This window comes from Homarus americanus, unplaced genomic scaffold, assembly GCF_018991925.1.
Source record: "Homarus americanus isolate GMGI-L3 unplaced genomic scaffold, GMGI_Hamer_2.0 scaffold5635, whole genome shotgun sequence".
NCBI lineage: Eukaryota > Metazoa > Arthropoda > Malacostraca > Decapoda > Nephropidae > Homarus > Homarus americanus.
Window position 1 is genome coordinate 547501 of NW_024735011.1, and position 17490 is coordinate 564990.

Here is a 17490-nt window from a genome sequence, read left to right on the forward strand (position 1 = left end):
CCCTCAGGTAATAGTTTCCTCGGACAAAACTAGCATCGGACAAAACTGGAGGGCGGCGGCTACTGCAAGACATATAAATGAAGTTCTACAAGCAATGGGGGAGGGGGGGCGGGGTAGATTTACTATATAGAAAATGGGGTTTAATTTGATCAAGACATGGGGGGTACTTAGACAGATTTACTATATAGAAAATGGGGTTTAATTAGGATCCGACAGGGGGTACTTAGACAGATTTACTATATAGAAAATGGGGTTTAATTAGGATCCGACAGGGGGGTACTAAAGTAGACATTTAATGAGATAGAAAACGGTGGTGGACGGAGGGGATACTTACATAGATCTGGTCACGCTTGTATCTGGTGTGAAGGTTGTGAAGGAGAGCATCGTCCGTGATGGGGTAGAGGGCGGCACAGTCCGGGCAGCCTACCTCACCCTCGAGGGAAGGCACGCCCGCACCCACGCCCACCAGGGACCCGGCAGAACCCACCCGCGACGCACTGCTAGAGCTGCAGGTAGAGCCGACCAAGTGGCCGACCACAGGGCCGCCCACCCCGCAGCCCATGCCGCCCACCGAACTCTGGGAGCAGAGCGACGACAGGCCGGAAGGGCGCCCACGGACGCTCATCTCCCGCCCACGCCCACTCACCACTGTAAGGGAGAGAGATGTGGGTGGTTAGTTGAGGCACATCCAAATAAAGAGACATAAGAGAGAGATAGAGAGATAAACATAATAAAGAGAGAGAGACAAAATAGAGAATGAGAGACAATGAGATAATGATAAAGCAAGAGAGAGAATATGGAAGAAAGAGAGAAAATGAGACAAACAATTCCAACACCGGAGAGAAAGTGAGAGAAAAAAAGAGATATTCATAATGGGTGAGAGAGAGAGAGAGAGAGAGAGAGAGAGAGAGAATTCGTAGGATTAGGTTAAGTTTGATTAGATTACATTAGAATAAATTAGGTTAATTTTGGTTAGGTTAGGTCAAGTTAATTTCGGATTTTTTTTTTGTTAGGTTGGCTTTGGCTGGGCTGGGGTTAGGTTAGGTTAGGTTAGATCATCAATAACATCCCAAACAACTCACATCAGCCAATTAGATAAGTAATCTGACCCGTAAATACCTTAATCGTTACCTCGTTCAGTGCGTTAATGCCTCCCGTGACGACATCTGCCTCTCGAGTATGTGGGAAGACAATTACCAAAAGTTTTATAGATTTCAATTTAGCTCCAAAAAGTATCAATACGGCTGTCCTAATTATTTTCCGATGTCATTTAGAAAAGTATTTACTATTTTGTCTTGTGGTGTATACTTGTAAATTACTGTAGTTTATACTTGTAAATTACTGTAGTTTATACTTGTAAATTACTGTAGTTTATACTTGTAAATTACTGTAGTTTATACTTGTAAATTACTGTAGTTTATACTTGTAAATTACTGTAGTTTATACTTGTAAATTACTGTAGTTTATACTTGTAAATTACTGTAGTTTATACTTGTAAATTACTGTAGTTTATACTTGTAAATTACTGTAGTTTATAGTTGTAAATTACTGTAGTTTATACTTGTAAATTACTGTAGTTTATACTTGTAAATTACTGTAGTTTATACTTGTAAATTACTGTAGTTTATACTTGTAAATTACTGTAGTTTATACTTGTAAATTACTGTAGTTTATACTTGTAAATACTGTATTTATAGTTGTAAATATGTTTATACTTGTAAATTACTGTAGTATAGTTGTAAATTACTGTAGTTTATACTTTAAATTACTAGTTTATACTTGTAAATTGTTATATTAAATTACTGTAGTTATACTTGTAAATACTGTAGTTTATACTTGTAAATTACTGTAGTTTATACTTAAATTGTAATTTATAGTTGTAAATTACTGTAGTTTATACTTGTAAATTACTGTAGTTTATACTTGTAAATTACTGTAGTTTATATGTAAATTACTGTAGTTTATACTGTAAATACTGTAGTTTATACTTGTAAATCATCAGTTTATACTTGTAAATTACTGTAGTTTATACTTGTAAATTACTGTAGTTTATACTTGTAAATTACTGTAGTTTATACTTGTAATTACTGTAGTTTATACTTGTAAATTATGTAGTTTATACTTGTAAATGTAGTTTATACTTGTAAATTACTGTAGTTTATACTTGTAAATTACTGTAGTTTATACTTGTAAATCATCAGTTTATATGTAAATTACTGTAGTTTATACTTGTAAATTATGTAGTTTATACTGTAAATTACTGTAGTTTATACTTGTAAATAGTGTTTTATACTTAATTGTAGTTTATACTTGTAAATTACTGTAGTTTATACTTGTAAATTAGTAGTTTATACTTGTAAATTACTGTAGTTATACTTGTAAATTACTGTAGTTTATACTTGTAAATTACTGTAGTTTATACTTTAAATTACTGTAGTTTTATTGTAAATACTGTAGTTTATACTTGTAAATTCTGTAGTTTATACTTTGTAAATTACTGTAGTTTATACTTGTAAATTACTGTAGTTTATACTTGTAAATTACTGTAGTTTATACTTGTAATACTGTAGTTTATACTTGTAAATTACTGTAGTTTATACTTGTAAATTACTGTAGTTTATACTTGTAAATTATGTAGTTTATACTTAAATTACTGTGTTTATATTTTAAATTACTGTAGTTTATACTTGTAAATTATTGTAGTTTATACTTGTAAATTACTGTAGTTTATAGTTGTAAATTACTGTAGTTTATACTTGTAAATTACTGTAGTTTATAGTTGTAAATTACTGTAGTTTATACTTGTAAATTACTGTAGTTTATACTTGTAAATTACTGTAGTTTATACTTGTAAATTACTGTAGTTTATACTTGTAAATTACTGTAGTTTATACTTGTAAATTACTGTAGTTTATACTTGTAAATTACTGTAGTTTATACTTGTAAATTACTGTAGTTTATACTTGTAAATTACTGTATTTTATACTTGTAAATTACTGTAGTTTATACTTTTAAATTACTGTAGTTTATACTTGTAAATTACTGTAGTTTATACTGTAAGTACTGTAGTTTATACTTGTAAATTACTGTAAGTTTATACTTGTAAATTACTGTAGTTTATACTTATAAATTACTATGGTTATACTTGTAAATTACTGTAGTTTATACTTATGAAATTACTGTAGTTTTATACTTGTAAGTACTGTAGTTTATCTTTGTAAATGCTGTAGTTTATACCTGTAAATTACTGTAGTTTTATACTTGTAAATGCTGTAGTTTATGCTTGTAAATACTGTGGTTATACTTGTAAATTACTGTAGTTTATACTTGTAAATTACTGTAGTTTATACTTGTAAATTACTGTAGTTTATAGTTGTAAATTACTGTAGTTTATACTTGTAAATTACTGTAGTTTATAGTTGTAAATTACTGTAGTTTATACTTGTAAATTACTGTAATTTATACTTGTAAATTACTGTAGTTTATACTTGTAAATTACTGTAGTTTATACTTGTAAATTACTGTAGTTTATACTTGTAAATTACTGTAGTTTATACTTGTAAATTACTGTAGTTTATACTTGTAAATTACTGTAGTTTATACTTGTAAATTACTGTAGTTTATACTTGTAAATTACTGTAGTTTATACTTGTAAATTACTGTAGTTTATACTTGTAAATTACTGTAGTTTATACTTGTAAATTACTGTAGTTTATACTTGTAAATTACTGTAGTTTATACTTGTATATTACTGTAGTTTATACTTGTAAATTACTGTAGTTTATACTTGTAAATTACTGTAGTTTATACTTGTAAATTACTGTAGTTTATACTTGTAAATTACTGTAGTTTATACTTGTAAATTACTGTAGTTTATACTTGTAAATTACTGTAGTTTATACTTGTAAATTACTGTAGTTTATACTTGTAAATTACTGTAGTTTATACTTGTAAATTACTGTAGTTTATACTTGTAAATTACTGTAGTTTATACTTGTAAATTACTGTAGTTTATACTTGTAAATTACTGTAGTTTATACTTGTAAATTACTGTAGTTTATAGTTGTAAATTACTGTAGTTTATACTTTAAATTACTGTAGTTTATACCAGTAAATTACTGTAGTTTATACCTGTAAATTACTGTAGCTTCTTATACTTGTAAATTACTGTAGTTTATACCTGTAAATTACTGTAGTTTATACCTGTAAATTACTGTAGTTTATACTTTTTGTAAATTACTGTAGTTTATACTTGTAAATTTAGTTTATACTTGTAAATTACTGTAGTTTATACTTGTAAATTACTGTAGTTTATACTTGTAAATTACTGTAGTTTATACTTGTAAATTACTGTAGTTTATACTTGTAAATTACTGTAGTTTATAGTTGTAAATTACTGTAGTTTTAAGTTAATTTGATGTAAGTTGGGTGTTTTGAGTTGGTTGTGTTTGGTAATACTGTAGTGTGTTTATGTGGAGAGAGAGAGAGAGAGAGAGAGAGAGAGAGAGAGAGAGAGAGAGAGAAATACAATGAGAGATACAGACAGTCAGAAAAACAAAGATAAAGTCAGAAATACAATGACAGAGAGAGAGATAGTTAGAAATACACTGAAGAGAGAGATAGAGACAATAAACACGAGATAGAGTTAGAGTGAGATATACAATGAGAGAGAGAGTGAGACAGAGGTGACACAAGGAAGTGGACAAGGTAGGTTTCTTAAGATTATAGAGACTTACAACACCTCAAGACAATAGTGACCTTTAGTGACCTCTGACAAAAGGGCTATATTGCTTCTTACTGTTGTGACCCCCTCCACCACACTCATACACTGACACCTTAACATACATACATACATACACACTCACACCTAAACATACATACATACACACTCACACCTAAACACACCTAGGAGTGAATTTGTTTAAGGTGTAGAAGCTGTCGCCAACAACACACCCTGAGTTAGCGAGCTGCATGACCCAGTGTCAAGGAATAGTCCGAGAAGACCGGACAACTCGCCAACTGCACTGGCTAACCATTACCCCGGAACACGATCGGCAAATCGATTAACATCCAGGTTCCCAATTACTGCTGGGTAGACAGAGGCAAATGGCGTAAAGAAACTTGACCACAGTTTCACCCTGCCAGGGATCGAACCCGGGTCCTCACGTTTAAGGGGCTAGCATGCTGACCATTACACCAAAGGGAGTATTACGTACGTGTTCGAATCACGGAGGTGTTAGAATCATTATATTTGTATTAAAGTGACTTGAGTTAATGGGTTTTAGGCCTTTTTTGTCGTGATGCTTAAAGATTTATTTTTTTAGATTGCCCCCGAATGGGCTAGTTTATTGGGCACCCCCTTACATCCTGTGCAAGGTGAAGTGCAGAGGCGTTTACAGCGCCCATCTGGGAAGCATGCGGAGTTCATGCTTGCCTTTATGGTCTTGCATTAGAGCGTGGAAGCCTGAAGGGTCACGGGTTTTGTCAGCAAGTTACATAAAGTGACAGAATGATGAGTGTGTGGGGGGGGAAATATCCCGGTACAATTTATCTGTTTATGCCAAAGCGTGGGAGGTCCCTAATAATGTCAAGTGCCAGGCTATAGCCATAGGCATTGACAATATTGAGGGACATACCTTTAGTGTGATTGTGATGGCGTGTACGTCGGTAGTGTCGGCTTCAAGGGGGGCGTCGAGAGGTTGGTAGGGGACGTCCTTCTTGGCGTAGATACGTAGTTCACTAGCATGTCCTCGTGGTGGTCAATTGATGTGGAGAACTGGAGTGGATGGGCCCCAGGTGCCGGTGGGGGACGGGGAGCCGGAGGTGGTGTCCTCGGGTCAATGAGCGCGCGGTGGGTGGACGGGGGCAGCCGGGCACGGGGCAGGCTCCGTGTGGACGCCAGCAGTGGTGCCAGGGGGCGGTGGAGTAGGCCGTGAGCATGAGGGGCACACAAAGGGGCTACCAGGTTGTGTCAGACCAGAAGAGGGGGGTGACTGGGTAGCAGCTGGAGGCAGGGGTAGTCTGTGTAGGTTGGAGATGGCAGTACAGAGTGTATCAAAGAGTCTTTCAATACTAAGGTTGGTAAATCTGTGTAAGAGGGATATGATCTGTGTCGTGTCACCGGAGGGGGGTTGTGGGGGGACACCGGTGGGGACACAAGGCCTGACAGCGTCTCAGTAGCGACGGGGAGGAGGCCCAGTAGTAGTTGAATTAGGAGACGGCCGGGACTGCTGTGTTGCAGGCAGGTGAGGCCAGGCAGGGGCAGGTGTTGTTGAAGAAGGGTTGGTAGGCTGAGGGAGAGGTTGAGATTGACGCAGCCCTCGGGGAGGCTTTTCTCCTGGGACACACGAACGTTTGGGGCATGTGATGCTTAAAGTGAAGAAGCCAGGTAGGTGTTAGACAGGTGACACACACACAGACCATCACTGACATATTTGCTCTCTCTCTCTCTCTCTCTCTCTCTCTCTCTCTCTCTCTCTCAACAAACAACCAGTTACACCCAATAGTAAACTACCCGCCAGACTATGATGATAATTCAACAGGCCTTCATCATATTGTCAAATAATTCACTCCGGTGGTAATAATTTGTCTGCATTTCTTCCCTCCTCCCTTTCTTATTCTCCCCTTCCTTTCTCCTCCTCATTTCCCTCCCTTCCCCGTTTCCCCCCTTCCTCCCTCTTCCTCCTGTTCCTTTCTCCATCTCCCCTCCTCCTCCTCCTCTCTTCCCTCCCTTTCTCGCCTTCTACCACCTCCCTCATCCTCCACCCATTTCTCCTTCTAACTGAAAAGACCAGCGATTATCCTTCCATCTTCCCTCCTCCTTCCATCTCCTCCTTCCATCTCCCCCCCTTCCTCCTTCCTTCTACTCTGTTCCCACACTATTGGAGACCAACAATTACCTCATCCATCTCTCCTCACTTCCTCCCAATCACTCTCCTCTACTCCCAATCACCCCTCTTCCCTGATAATTAGTGAACGTCTCAACGATTATCACCCCCCTTCCCTTAACTTCCCGCTCAAAGCCTTATGATAATTACTATAATTTGTGAAGGGGTGTTTGGACGTGACTCAGCACTAATCAGTATAATGCCTCTTCATTATAATTCAGGTAATGACGTAAGGGATTATCCCCCCCAGGTACAGCTTAGTTAGTGGGTGTATATTTATATCACCTGTTCATGAGGGGTGATGAGGGAAGGAGTGAGAGGTGAGGGAAGGAGTGAGAGGTGAGGGGAAGGAGGAGAGGTGAGGGGAAGGAGTGAGGAGGGGGAAGGAGGAGGGAAGGAGGAGAGGTGGGGAGGGAAGGAGGAGGGAAGGAGGAGAGGGGAGGGAAGGAGGAGGGAAGGAGGAGAGGTGAGGGGGAAGGAGGAGGAGGTGGGAGGAGGTGGAGGTGGGGAGAAGGGGAGAGGTGAGGGAAGAGGAGGAGGGGAAGGAGGAGAGGTGAGGGAAGGAGGAGAGGGGGTGAGGGGGAAGGAGGAGAGGTGAGGAAGGAGTGAGGTGAGGGAAGGAGTGGGAGGGAGGGAAGGAGCGAGAGGTGGAGGGAAGGAGGAGAGGTGTGGGAAGGAGTGAGAGGTGTGGGAAGGGGAGGAGGTGAGGGAAGGAGGAGAGGTGAGGGAAGGAGGAGAGGTGAGGGAAGGAGGAGAGGTGAGGAAGGAGGAGAGGTGAGGGAAGGAGGAGAGGTGAGGAAGGAGGGAGAGGTGAGGGAAGGAGGAGAGGTGAGGGAAGAGTGAGAGGTGAGGGGTGTGGGAGGGAGAAGGGGTGGGGAGGAAGTGGGAGGTGGGGAGGGGAGAGGGAGGGTGGGAGGAAGTGGAGGGTGGGGAGGAACTGGGAGGTGGGAGGAACTGGAGGGGTGGGAGGAACTGGGAGGGGTGGGGAGGAACTGGGAGGGTGGGGAGGGTGGGAGGGGTGGGAGGAAGTGGGAGGGTGTGGGGAGGGTGTGGGAGGAAGTGGGAGGGGTGGGAGGAAGGGGAGGTGTGGGGAGGAAGTGGGAGGGTGTGTGGGAGGTGTGGGGCAAGTGGGAGGGTGAGGGAGGAAGTGGGAGGGTGTGGGAAGGTGAGGGAGCAAGTGGGAGGGTGTGGGAGGAAGTGGGAGAGTGTGGGAGCAAGTGGGAGGGTGTGGGAGGAAGTGGGAGAGTGTGGGAGCAAGTGGGAGGGTGTGGGAGGAAGTGGGAGAGTGTGGGAGGAAGTGGGAGGGTGTGGGAGGAATGGGACTTGATATTATGACTATATAACTTAATACAAGCCAAGAGAAGCCCCCCCCACATTATATCACATGCCGGGCAATTACCAGAGACAATAATAATGTTTTTGGAGAACAGGTACGAATTTTACCTTATTGACGCCCTTTATTACCATGACAACCTAGTTACCAAGACAACCACCTACCATGAAAACAACAACCATAAAATCAACGTAACCATGTAAACCTCGTTACCATGGATACTATGTTAGGTTAGGTTAGGTTAGTTTAGGTTAGGTTAGGTTAGGGATTGGTCAGACTTGGGTTGTGCCAAGTGGGTGGGAAAGTTGCCGGCAGCGTGTAGGATGCACCATCTGTCCTCCAGCCCGTTATCCCCCTTGTCAGACGTACGAGGTGTCCTTCTTATTTACTGTTTTAATATCTAGAACCGCCTGTTGGTGCTCTCTCTCTCTCTCTCTCTCTCTCTCTCTCTCTCTCTCTCTCGCCTTAATAATAATAATATTTATAGTGATAAGCCAACTACAGTAATGTTACTACTGGTATTACTATTACTACTACTACTAATAATAACAGCTGTTCGTGTGTATGCTCACATAAGCTGCACACTTACACACTCTCGCAGCAAAAACGAGACACCTTTATGTAAAACCTCATAACCAAGTGGCACTGAAAACCTACATTATGGCGCAATATGGCCGCGTGACGTCCTCCAAGGAGAGTCCGCTCCGTCAACTATTTCCTCTGTCTTAGACTATTACATTAGCGTAACTGTCACTACAGAGACAACAAAATCACCCTCACGATATTGTGATGAAAATGGAAATTTTTCTTACGTAAGGAATGGGATAGAGGAGTTAATATGGTTGTGGCCACGTAACCTTCTCCACACTATCCTCTCGGCATATCATATTGTCCCTTTATCTTCCTCCGTCGTAGACATATTACAAAAAAATTTAATACCTAATTTAGTTTTTCTAGGTCATTGTTATACACTCGGGCAGGAGTGTATTATTTTCCCAGCACGTTTCATGTTTTATGAGCCGTTCTGTCTTGGTGGTGTTTAGAGTTGCCAGTGATGGTGAGCACGATGCCTTCACCACAACAACAACAACAACAACAACAACAACAACAACAACAACAATAATAATAATATAAACGTCGTAATTAAATGAATCACATCCAGGCACACATAATGCATACACAAAAAATATACACACAAATACACACACATTGACACGCACAGACATACATAAACGCACTTATACACACACACACACGCAGACGCACAGTAAAATCCAAACATCCAGGGTAATACTGGCAATACTACACTGTTTATGACCTCTTACTCGCTAAGGCAGAAAGAGACATAAATTCTTATGAAAACCCAAATATATGAAGTGTTAAAAGAATAAATGAATAATAAAATAGGGAAGAAATTGGTAAACAGGACAGACATACTGTACAACGTGACGTCATGGGAAAAATGTAAACACGTTTATATTATAACAAATATATGCAGAATATCTGACAAAATACGATACAGTAATAATAATAATAACAATAATAATAATAAATATCTCCCCTTCTAAATATTACCACTCATAAAATGATATTTAGTACTCACATAACGTCACCCGGCTTCTCGCACGATAAAACACTATATTCTCGTAAGTTTAACCCATATAAGAGATTCAGTGTACTACTCCAGGTTTAAGCGAGGTAAACATTGTCATTTTAAGTAAATTTGTGAAGAGGCTAAGCGACTTCTGGCAACTTCCGGTAGTTCTTGATCCCACCGCTAGAGGCGCTACTCTTTACGATGGTGTTGCCAAGGGTATGATGCTTCCTGGATGTTGATGTTTCTGTTATCATCAAGGTTTTATGTGTTGTTATCGGGTTAATAGTGTTTTATAGGCGTTATTTTTGTTTTATCGCTACAATTTTGCATTTAGTGGAATAGTATTACTAATATTGAGGCGATTACTATTATTACTTTTGTTATTATCGATACTATAGGTGTTATTAGTGTCATCACCATTGATACTATTATTACTATTAACGTTTTCTATGAATCAGCCACTACAGAAAATGACAAAAAATATCATGGTAAACTGAGAAAAATTAGCACTACTTTTTAATACCAAATAAATACTCCGTAATCATTGACCATTGGTGTTATTGAGGTCATAAAAATGTGTCAATGTCCTACTGTAGATGTTAGTTCAGTAAATATGGGGATAAAGGCCTTTGTTGACGTCTTTGGTATTTGTTATATAAGACTGGTCAAGTGAAGTCTGTAGAGATTTTAAACTGAAAGGAAACTGTACACGAGACAGATAGAAAGACAGACAGAGATATAAAGTTAGAAAAAGATACAGGCAGACAGAGAGACGATACAAAAAGGCAGGCAGACAAAGTGAAAGACAGAAAGAAAGATTGACAGAAAGATAGACAAAAAAAGAAAACAGGCAAAGACCGACAAAGTTAAAAAAAGACACAGACACTAAAAAAGACAGAGAGAAAGAGACCGTATGAGAAAAAGACGGAAAAGAGAGAAATGGAAAAGAGAGACAGAGAGCATTAAAGATAAAGAGAGGAGAGGAATAAAGAATAAAAAAAGGCGATGTAGAGAGAGATCCCCAAACATTCCAAACCTGCACTAACAGGTCTGTGTGTGTGTGTGTGTGTGTGTGTACAGGTAGGTATGGAGAAGGTATATAATGGGTGTAACCAGTGTAAGTGTATTAGTGGGCGCGCGACTACGCCCACAACACGCCCACCACATTCTAGGGTTTCCTCGCCTCCCTAAATACACGACATTCACACAACACCGCACGCGCCCACAACACTACACACGCCCACGACACTACACACGCCCACAACACTACACACGCCCACAACACTACACATTCACACAACACCAACGCTTCCTGACACCTTGGCAGACGGTTCCCTTCAACTTAACAACGCCCACACACAGGTACACCGCCCACACACAGGTACACCGCCCACACACAGGTACACCGCCCACACACAGGTACAACGCCCACACACAGGTACACCGCCCACGCACAGGTACGTGCCTTAAAGACTGACCACATATAATCCTTATCTCCAACACACTGCCAAAGTGAGAGCTCTTGAACACATACATAACCTACAGACTGACAAAAACATCACACAGACCATCTACACTGTGTGAGGGCTGGAAGTGCTGCCATTGTCACTCAATATAACGGTAATGTAATAGAGAGAGGAGCTACAATTAGTAACTGGACATCCACTCTACAAACTGTTGCCATACTTGCCAAACTGAACTACTTGTTGAAGACACTGCCACTAACAGTCTCATCATCACTGACTCCTTATCCTCACTACTTGCTCTTGATACCCTAAACTCAGATTGTCACCCGCTTGTCTCTGAAGCCAGACTCAAGCATATGTGTCTTGTTGACGGGGGTTCAGGATCAAGCTGCTGTGGATCCCCTCTAACATAGGCATTAGTGAACACGATAGAGTTGAGGCCTTAGCTAAACTTGCATCCAACAAAAGACACTTTTGACTACAATCTGGGACTGTCAAAGAGAACCTTAAAATATTGATCAAGTAAGAACTTGTTCACGAATTTGAGGCAAGTACACAAGTACCCACACACCCCCCACAACACACACCCACACACCACCCACAACACTACACCCACACACCACCCACAACACTACACCCACACACCACCCACAACACTACACACACCACCCACAACACTACACACACCACCCACAACACTACACACACACACCCCACCCACAACACACCCACACCCACACACCACCCACAACACCACCTACACCACCACACCCACACCACTACACTACCACCACACCACTACCACACACCCACACCCACACACACCCACAACCTACACACACCCACCCACACCCACACCCACAACACCACACACTACACACCACCAACAACACTACACCCCACACACCACAACACCACCCCACACCACTCCACACCCACACACACCCACAACACACCCACACACCACACACCACACCCACAACACCACACACACACCACACACCACACACCACCCACAACACCACACCCACACACTACACACACACCCACACACCACCCACAACACCACACACACACACCACACCACACACACACACACACCACACACCACACTAATAACACCACACACCACCCTACACCACACACACCACCCCACACCCACCCCACCACCCACACACACACCCACACCACCCACCACCCACCCACACACACCACACAACACACACACACACACACTACACACACACCACCACCCAACCACACAACACCACACACCACACACCACACCACCACCACACACCACACACACCACCCTTACACCCTACACCACACACAACACCCACACCACACCACACACACCACACACCACACACCACCCACACCCACAAACCACCACCACAACACCACCACACACCCACAACACCACAACACACACCACACAACACCACACACACACACCACACACCCACACCACCCACAACCCACACACACCACCACCACACCACACACCCACACACCACACACCCACACACCACCACACACACACACTACACACACCACACCACACCCACACCACCACACACACCCACACCACCCACACACACCCACACACACCACCCACACACACACACACACACACACACCACCACCACACACACCACCACCACACACCACCACCACACCCACACACACACACACACCCACACACCCACCACACAATACTACACCACACCCACACCACACACACACCCCACACACCACACACACACACACACCCCCACCCACTACCCACACCACCCACAACACTACCCACCCCCCCACACACCCCAGTAAATTCTAAAAAAACATTTATTTATATATCAACCCGACAGACAGACCGACTGAGACAGACGACAACCAGACAGACAGACAGACTGAGAGACAGACTGAGAGACAGACAGACCACTGACAGACAGACAGACAGACAGACAGACAGACCGAGACAGACAGAGACAGAACCCAGACAGACAGACCGACCGAGACAGACAGACAACCAGACAGACAGACAGTATAGTGGTTGAGAGGGTGCTTAATAACCATGGCTGTTAGTGTTCAGTATAATATTATTCAATTACACTATTAATTAAGGCTCAATTGACTCCATAATGATAATTAGTATTCATGAAACTGGTCTAGTTACATACCAGACACACGAGCATGTACTTGGTGGTCATAATGGTGATAACGTAAAGATGGTTATAGTAATGATAGTAATAAGAACACTGATAATAATAATAATAATAATAATAATAATAATAATAATAATAATAATAATAATAATAATAATAATAATAATAATAATAATAATAATAATAATAATAATAATAATAATAATAATAATAATAATCATAATAATAATAATAATCATAATAATAATAATAATAATAATAATAATAATAATAATAATAATAATAATAATAATAATAATAATAATAATAATAATAATAATAATAATAACAATAACAATAATAATAATAATAATAATAATAATAATAATAATAATAATAATAATAATAATAATAATAATAATAATAATAATAATAATAATAATAATAATAATAATAATAATAATAATAATAATAATAATAATAATAATAATATGGATAGCTCGTAAGAATCATCGGTACACAAATATATAAAAATTCAGCCAAACAAACAGGTGATAATTAGATAAATAGTGATATAGAGAGATGAATAAAAAATGAGAGAGAGAGAGAGAGAGAGAGAGACGCCATTGAGGGAAAATTCAACCTAAGAACGACTGAGAATTCCTATTTAGTGTTGTAGTTTAAGGTGATTCAGTTAGATTCGTTCTTAGTTGTTGTTTTTTTGCGTCTCAAGTTGCGAGAGATTTTTATACGTACGATACTTTGATGGTTAGAGTCTGAGGAGTTAAATACAGGTTGTGATCTTGTGAGGTCAACAGCAAGAGAGGAAACATGACCTGGATAGTCATGGGTCGTGGTCATGTCCTCCTCTCAACCCAACAAGTCGTGTGATCTTACTCAGGGGTATTCAAGGTCTCCAATATCTCCCCCAGGCGGAAGGGAGAAAGACATGAGAAGGAAATGAGAGAACAACAAGAGAAAACTGGGTTCAACCTGAGTGTCTCGGACTGCACCTCCTGCAGTGTGTTTAACTATGAGCAGTTTGTGGTTCACTCTGTGTTGACATGTAAAAAGTTTGTCCTTCAGGACCTTTACGTTGTGCCGGGATGGGGGGGGGGGCTCACCTGTGAAGGAGCGGGGTTGGTGGCCGGGGGGTTTGGCCACACTCTCCTGGCCAACACTGTGCCGCTGCCTCAAGGGGGACCTCCCGCCCTCTGTCGGCTGAAAACCCAATTTGTCACCGTTCTCGTCCTCGTGCTCATCTTCGTTATCGTCCTCGTTGCCGTGAATGAAGCGGAGTTCTTCGTCGTCGTCATCGTCGTCGTCCTCGTCGTCTTCATCAACCTCGGGGACGGGTTCAACCAGGAAGGTCACCCGGCGGGGTCGGCAAAACCCATTACGACCCAGAGGGGAGGGAGAGGCGATGACCTTAGGGGGTCGTTGGCCCCTTAACTGTTCCACCCGGGGGTCCAGGGGGCGCTGACGCACCTGAGGGGGGTTGCGTTTTAACGTCCCCGAGTAGAGTAGTGACCCCCCAGGAGGGACGGGGGCCACTCCTGGAGAAGGTCGACCGAAGGTGGTGAAGGCGGGTGACTGATGGGTGACCTGGGCCTCTGTGCCGGACTGTGGGCCGCCCATGGCAGCGGCAGTGGTCCCGTTACGGATGTAGTAAGGCCCGTTGGGGATGATGTAAGGCCCGTTGAGTAAGGGTCCGTTGGGGACGTGTGGGGGCGGCGTGGAGGGGGGGCCAGAATGGACCTCGGCCTCCACACGATGCTGTGTATCGTAACCGTAGGTGTAGAAGGTGGTGGGGTTGTAGTCACAATGTGAAGGCTCCGTCTGGCGGACGGGCGTGCACGGCGGCAGCTGAGGCTCATCCATGACCACACTGGTCACCCGTGTCTCCCTTCATCCCTCCCACGTCTTACACCACACGCCCACCAACACCTTATTTCGCGCCACCACTGGGGCCTCAGCTGAACAGTCGCGGGGATCCTTCAATTACATCCATTTGTTCTTTATGTTAACAGCACAACTCCTGGTAACTCCAGATGTGATTTCTTGTGGAGGGGCGTCACGGATCTTTCACTCCACTTTCTCCGTCACTCCACTTTCTCGGAGTTAACTTGGTGGGGACAAGAGCACAAGGCTTTAGTATATATTAATCATAATTACATTAATATATCGTTATAAAGACTTTATACAACCAAAGGCTATTTAAGGGGCCGCAAGTTGAGAAAGTCCCTCAAATTCACTTAAGTAATCCACCTATCAAACACTTCACAACTCGTGTACCTGGAGAGGATCAGTCCACTCTGTCACGGGTGACTAAGCACTCTGGCCTCACATATCCACAAGGCCACCTTCTTGTTCACCTATTTAACACTTATTTTAAGCGGTCATCACCTGTTCACCTGGCGATCACTAGTTTACACAACAAGCAACGCTCCCGGGAACACTTGAGAGCCCCGCGATCACTGCAAGGTTCCTCACAACACCTGGACGGGGATGGTCACCTTCAAACCATCTCTGAGAATCTCTTGTTCATCCCAATCACTAGTCCAGGAGGGGTCAAGTTACCCCGGGAAACGAAGTCACTTGGCGGGTTTATCCTAAGTGTACTACGTGACATCCAAGAGGGTTCAGATGTCGCTCGGGAAACGAAGTCACTTTTACAAAAATCACCTAGAAAACAAGGTCACCTGCGCAGGGAATGACCCAGTGCACGCAGGTGAGTACAGGTGAGACATCTTAGTAATCAAGATGAGTGGGAGCGCAGAGGGTGAGGAGGCAGTGGTCACCTGTGCACTACTGACGGGTTACTCCACCAACACCACCGCTCAGCTGACTGCTAATACTCCTGACGGGATTACCACGTCACCACCGCCACCATCATCGCCTCCTCCACCAAAGACGACCACTACTACCACCACCTCCACCAAAGACGACCACCACCTCCTCTCAAGACGACCACCACGACCATCTCTTCCACCCAAGACGACCACTACTACCAAAGACGACGACTACCACCACCTCTCAAGACGACCACTACTACCACCACCTCCACCACCCAAGACGACCACCATAAGCACCTCCTCTTAAAACGACCACCACTACCACCTCCTCCACCACCTCTCAAGACGACCACTACTACCATCTTCTCTGCCCAAGACGACCACCACCACCTCTCAAGACGACCACCACCACCTCTCAAGACGACCACTACTACCATCTCCTCCACCCAAGACAACTACCACCACCACCACCTCCACGACCACCTCCAAAATCAACCACCACCTCCACCCAAGACAACCAACAACCACGACCACCCAAGACGACCACTATTACGACCACCACACCACTCAAGATGACCACCATTACCACCGCCTCAAGACGACTACCACTTCCACCTCCTTTTAAGACGACCACTATCACGACTACCTCCTCCCATGACGACCACTACTACCGCCTCCTCCACCCACCACCCGACGACCTCCACCTTTCCAGATGACCTCCACGACCACCACCACCTCTCAAGACGACCTCTACGACCCAAGACGACCACAGAAGCGGAACAAGTGACAGCCAACAAGGCATAAGGAGAAGACTGCAGTAAAACATTAAGAACGGTGAGAAGGGAAAGAACTGAGGAGGAGGGGTGGAGGAGAGGGTGAAGGAGGGAGGGGGTGAAGGAAGGAGGGGTGAAGGAAGGAGGAGGATTGAAGAAGGAGAGAGGGTGAAGGAGAGGGGAAGAGGGTGAAGGAAGGAGGGGTGAAGGAAAGGGGAGGGGTGAAGGAAGGAGGAGGGGGTGAAGGAAGGAGGAGTGAAGGAAAAGGAGGAGGGGTGAGGAGGGAAGAGGGGTGAAGGAGGAAGAGGGTGAAGGAGGGGGGTGAAGGAGGAGGGTGAAGGAAGGAGGGTGAAGGAAGGTGAAGGGAGGAGGGGGTGAAGAGGAGGGGTGAAGGAGGAGGAGTGAAGGAGGAGGTGAAGGAAGGAGGGGGAAGGAGGGTGAAGGAGAGGAAGGGTGAAGGAGGAGGGGGGGTGAAGAAGGAAAGGGGAGGGG

General features: G+C 43.2%; 1 protein-coding gene across 1 annotated transcript in view; it reads right to left on the reverse strand.

Annotated features, from left to right (window-relative positions):
- The window catches only part of LOC121870722 (unconventional myosin-Ia-like), a 47293-nt gene extending 30832 nt beyond the window's left edge, over nucleotides 1-16461 (reverse strand). Inside the window, exons 1-2 of the mRNA XM_042372664.1 lie at nucleotides 14555-16461; nucleotides 335-648 (exon numbers count right to left, since the gene is read on the reverse strand). Coding sequence (XP_042228598.1) covers nucleotides 335-648; nucleotides 14555-15311 — 1071 coding nt within the window. The 5' untranslated portion in view covers nucleotides 15312-16461. The remainder of the gene's footprint in view (nucleotides 1-334; nucleotides 649-14554) is intronic.
- Between the last annotated feature and the right edge of the window lie 1029 nt (nucleotides 16462-17490).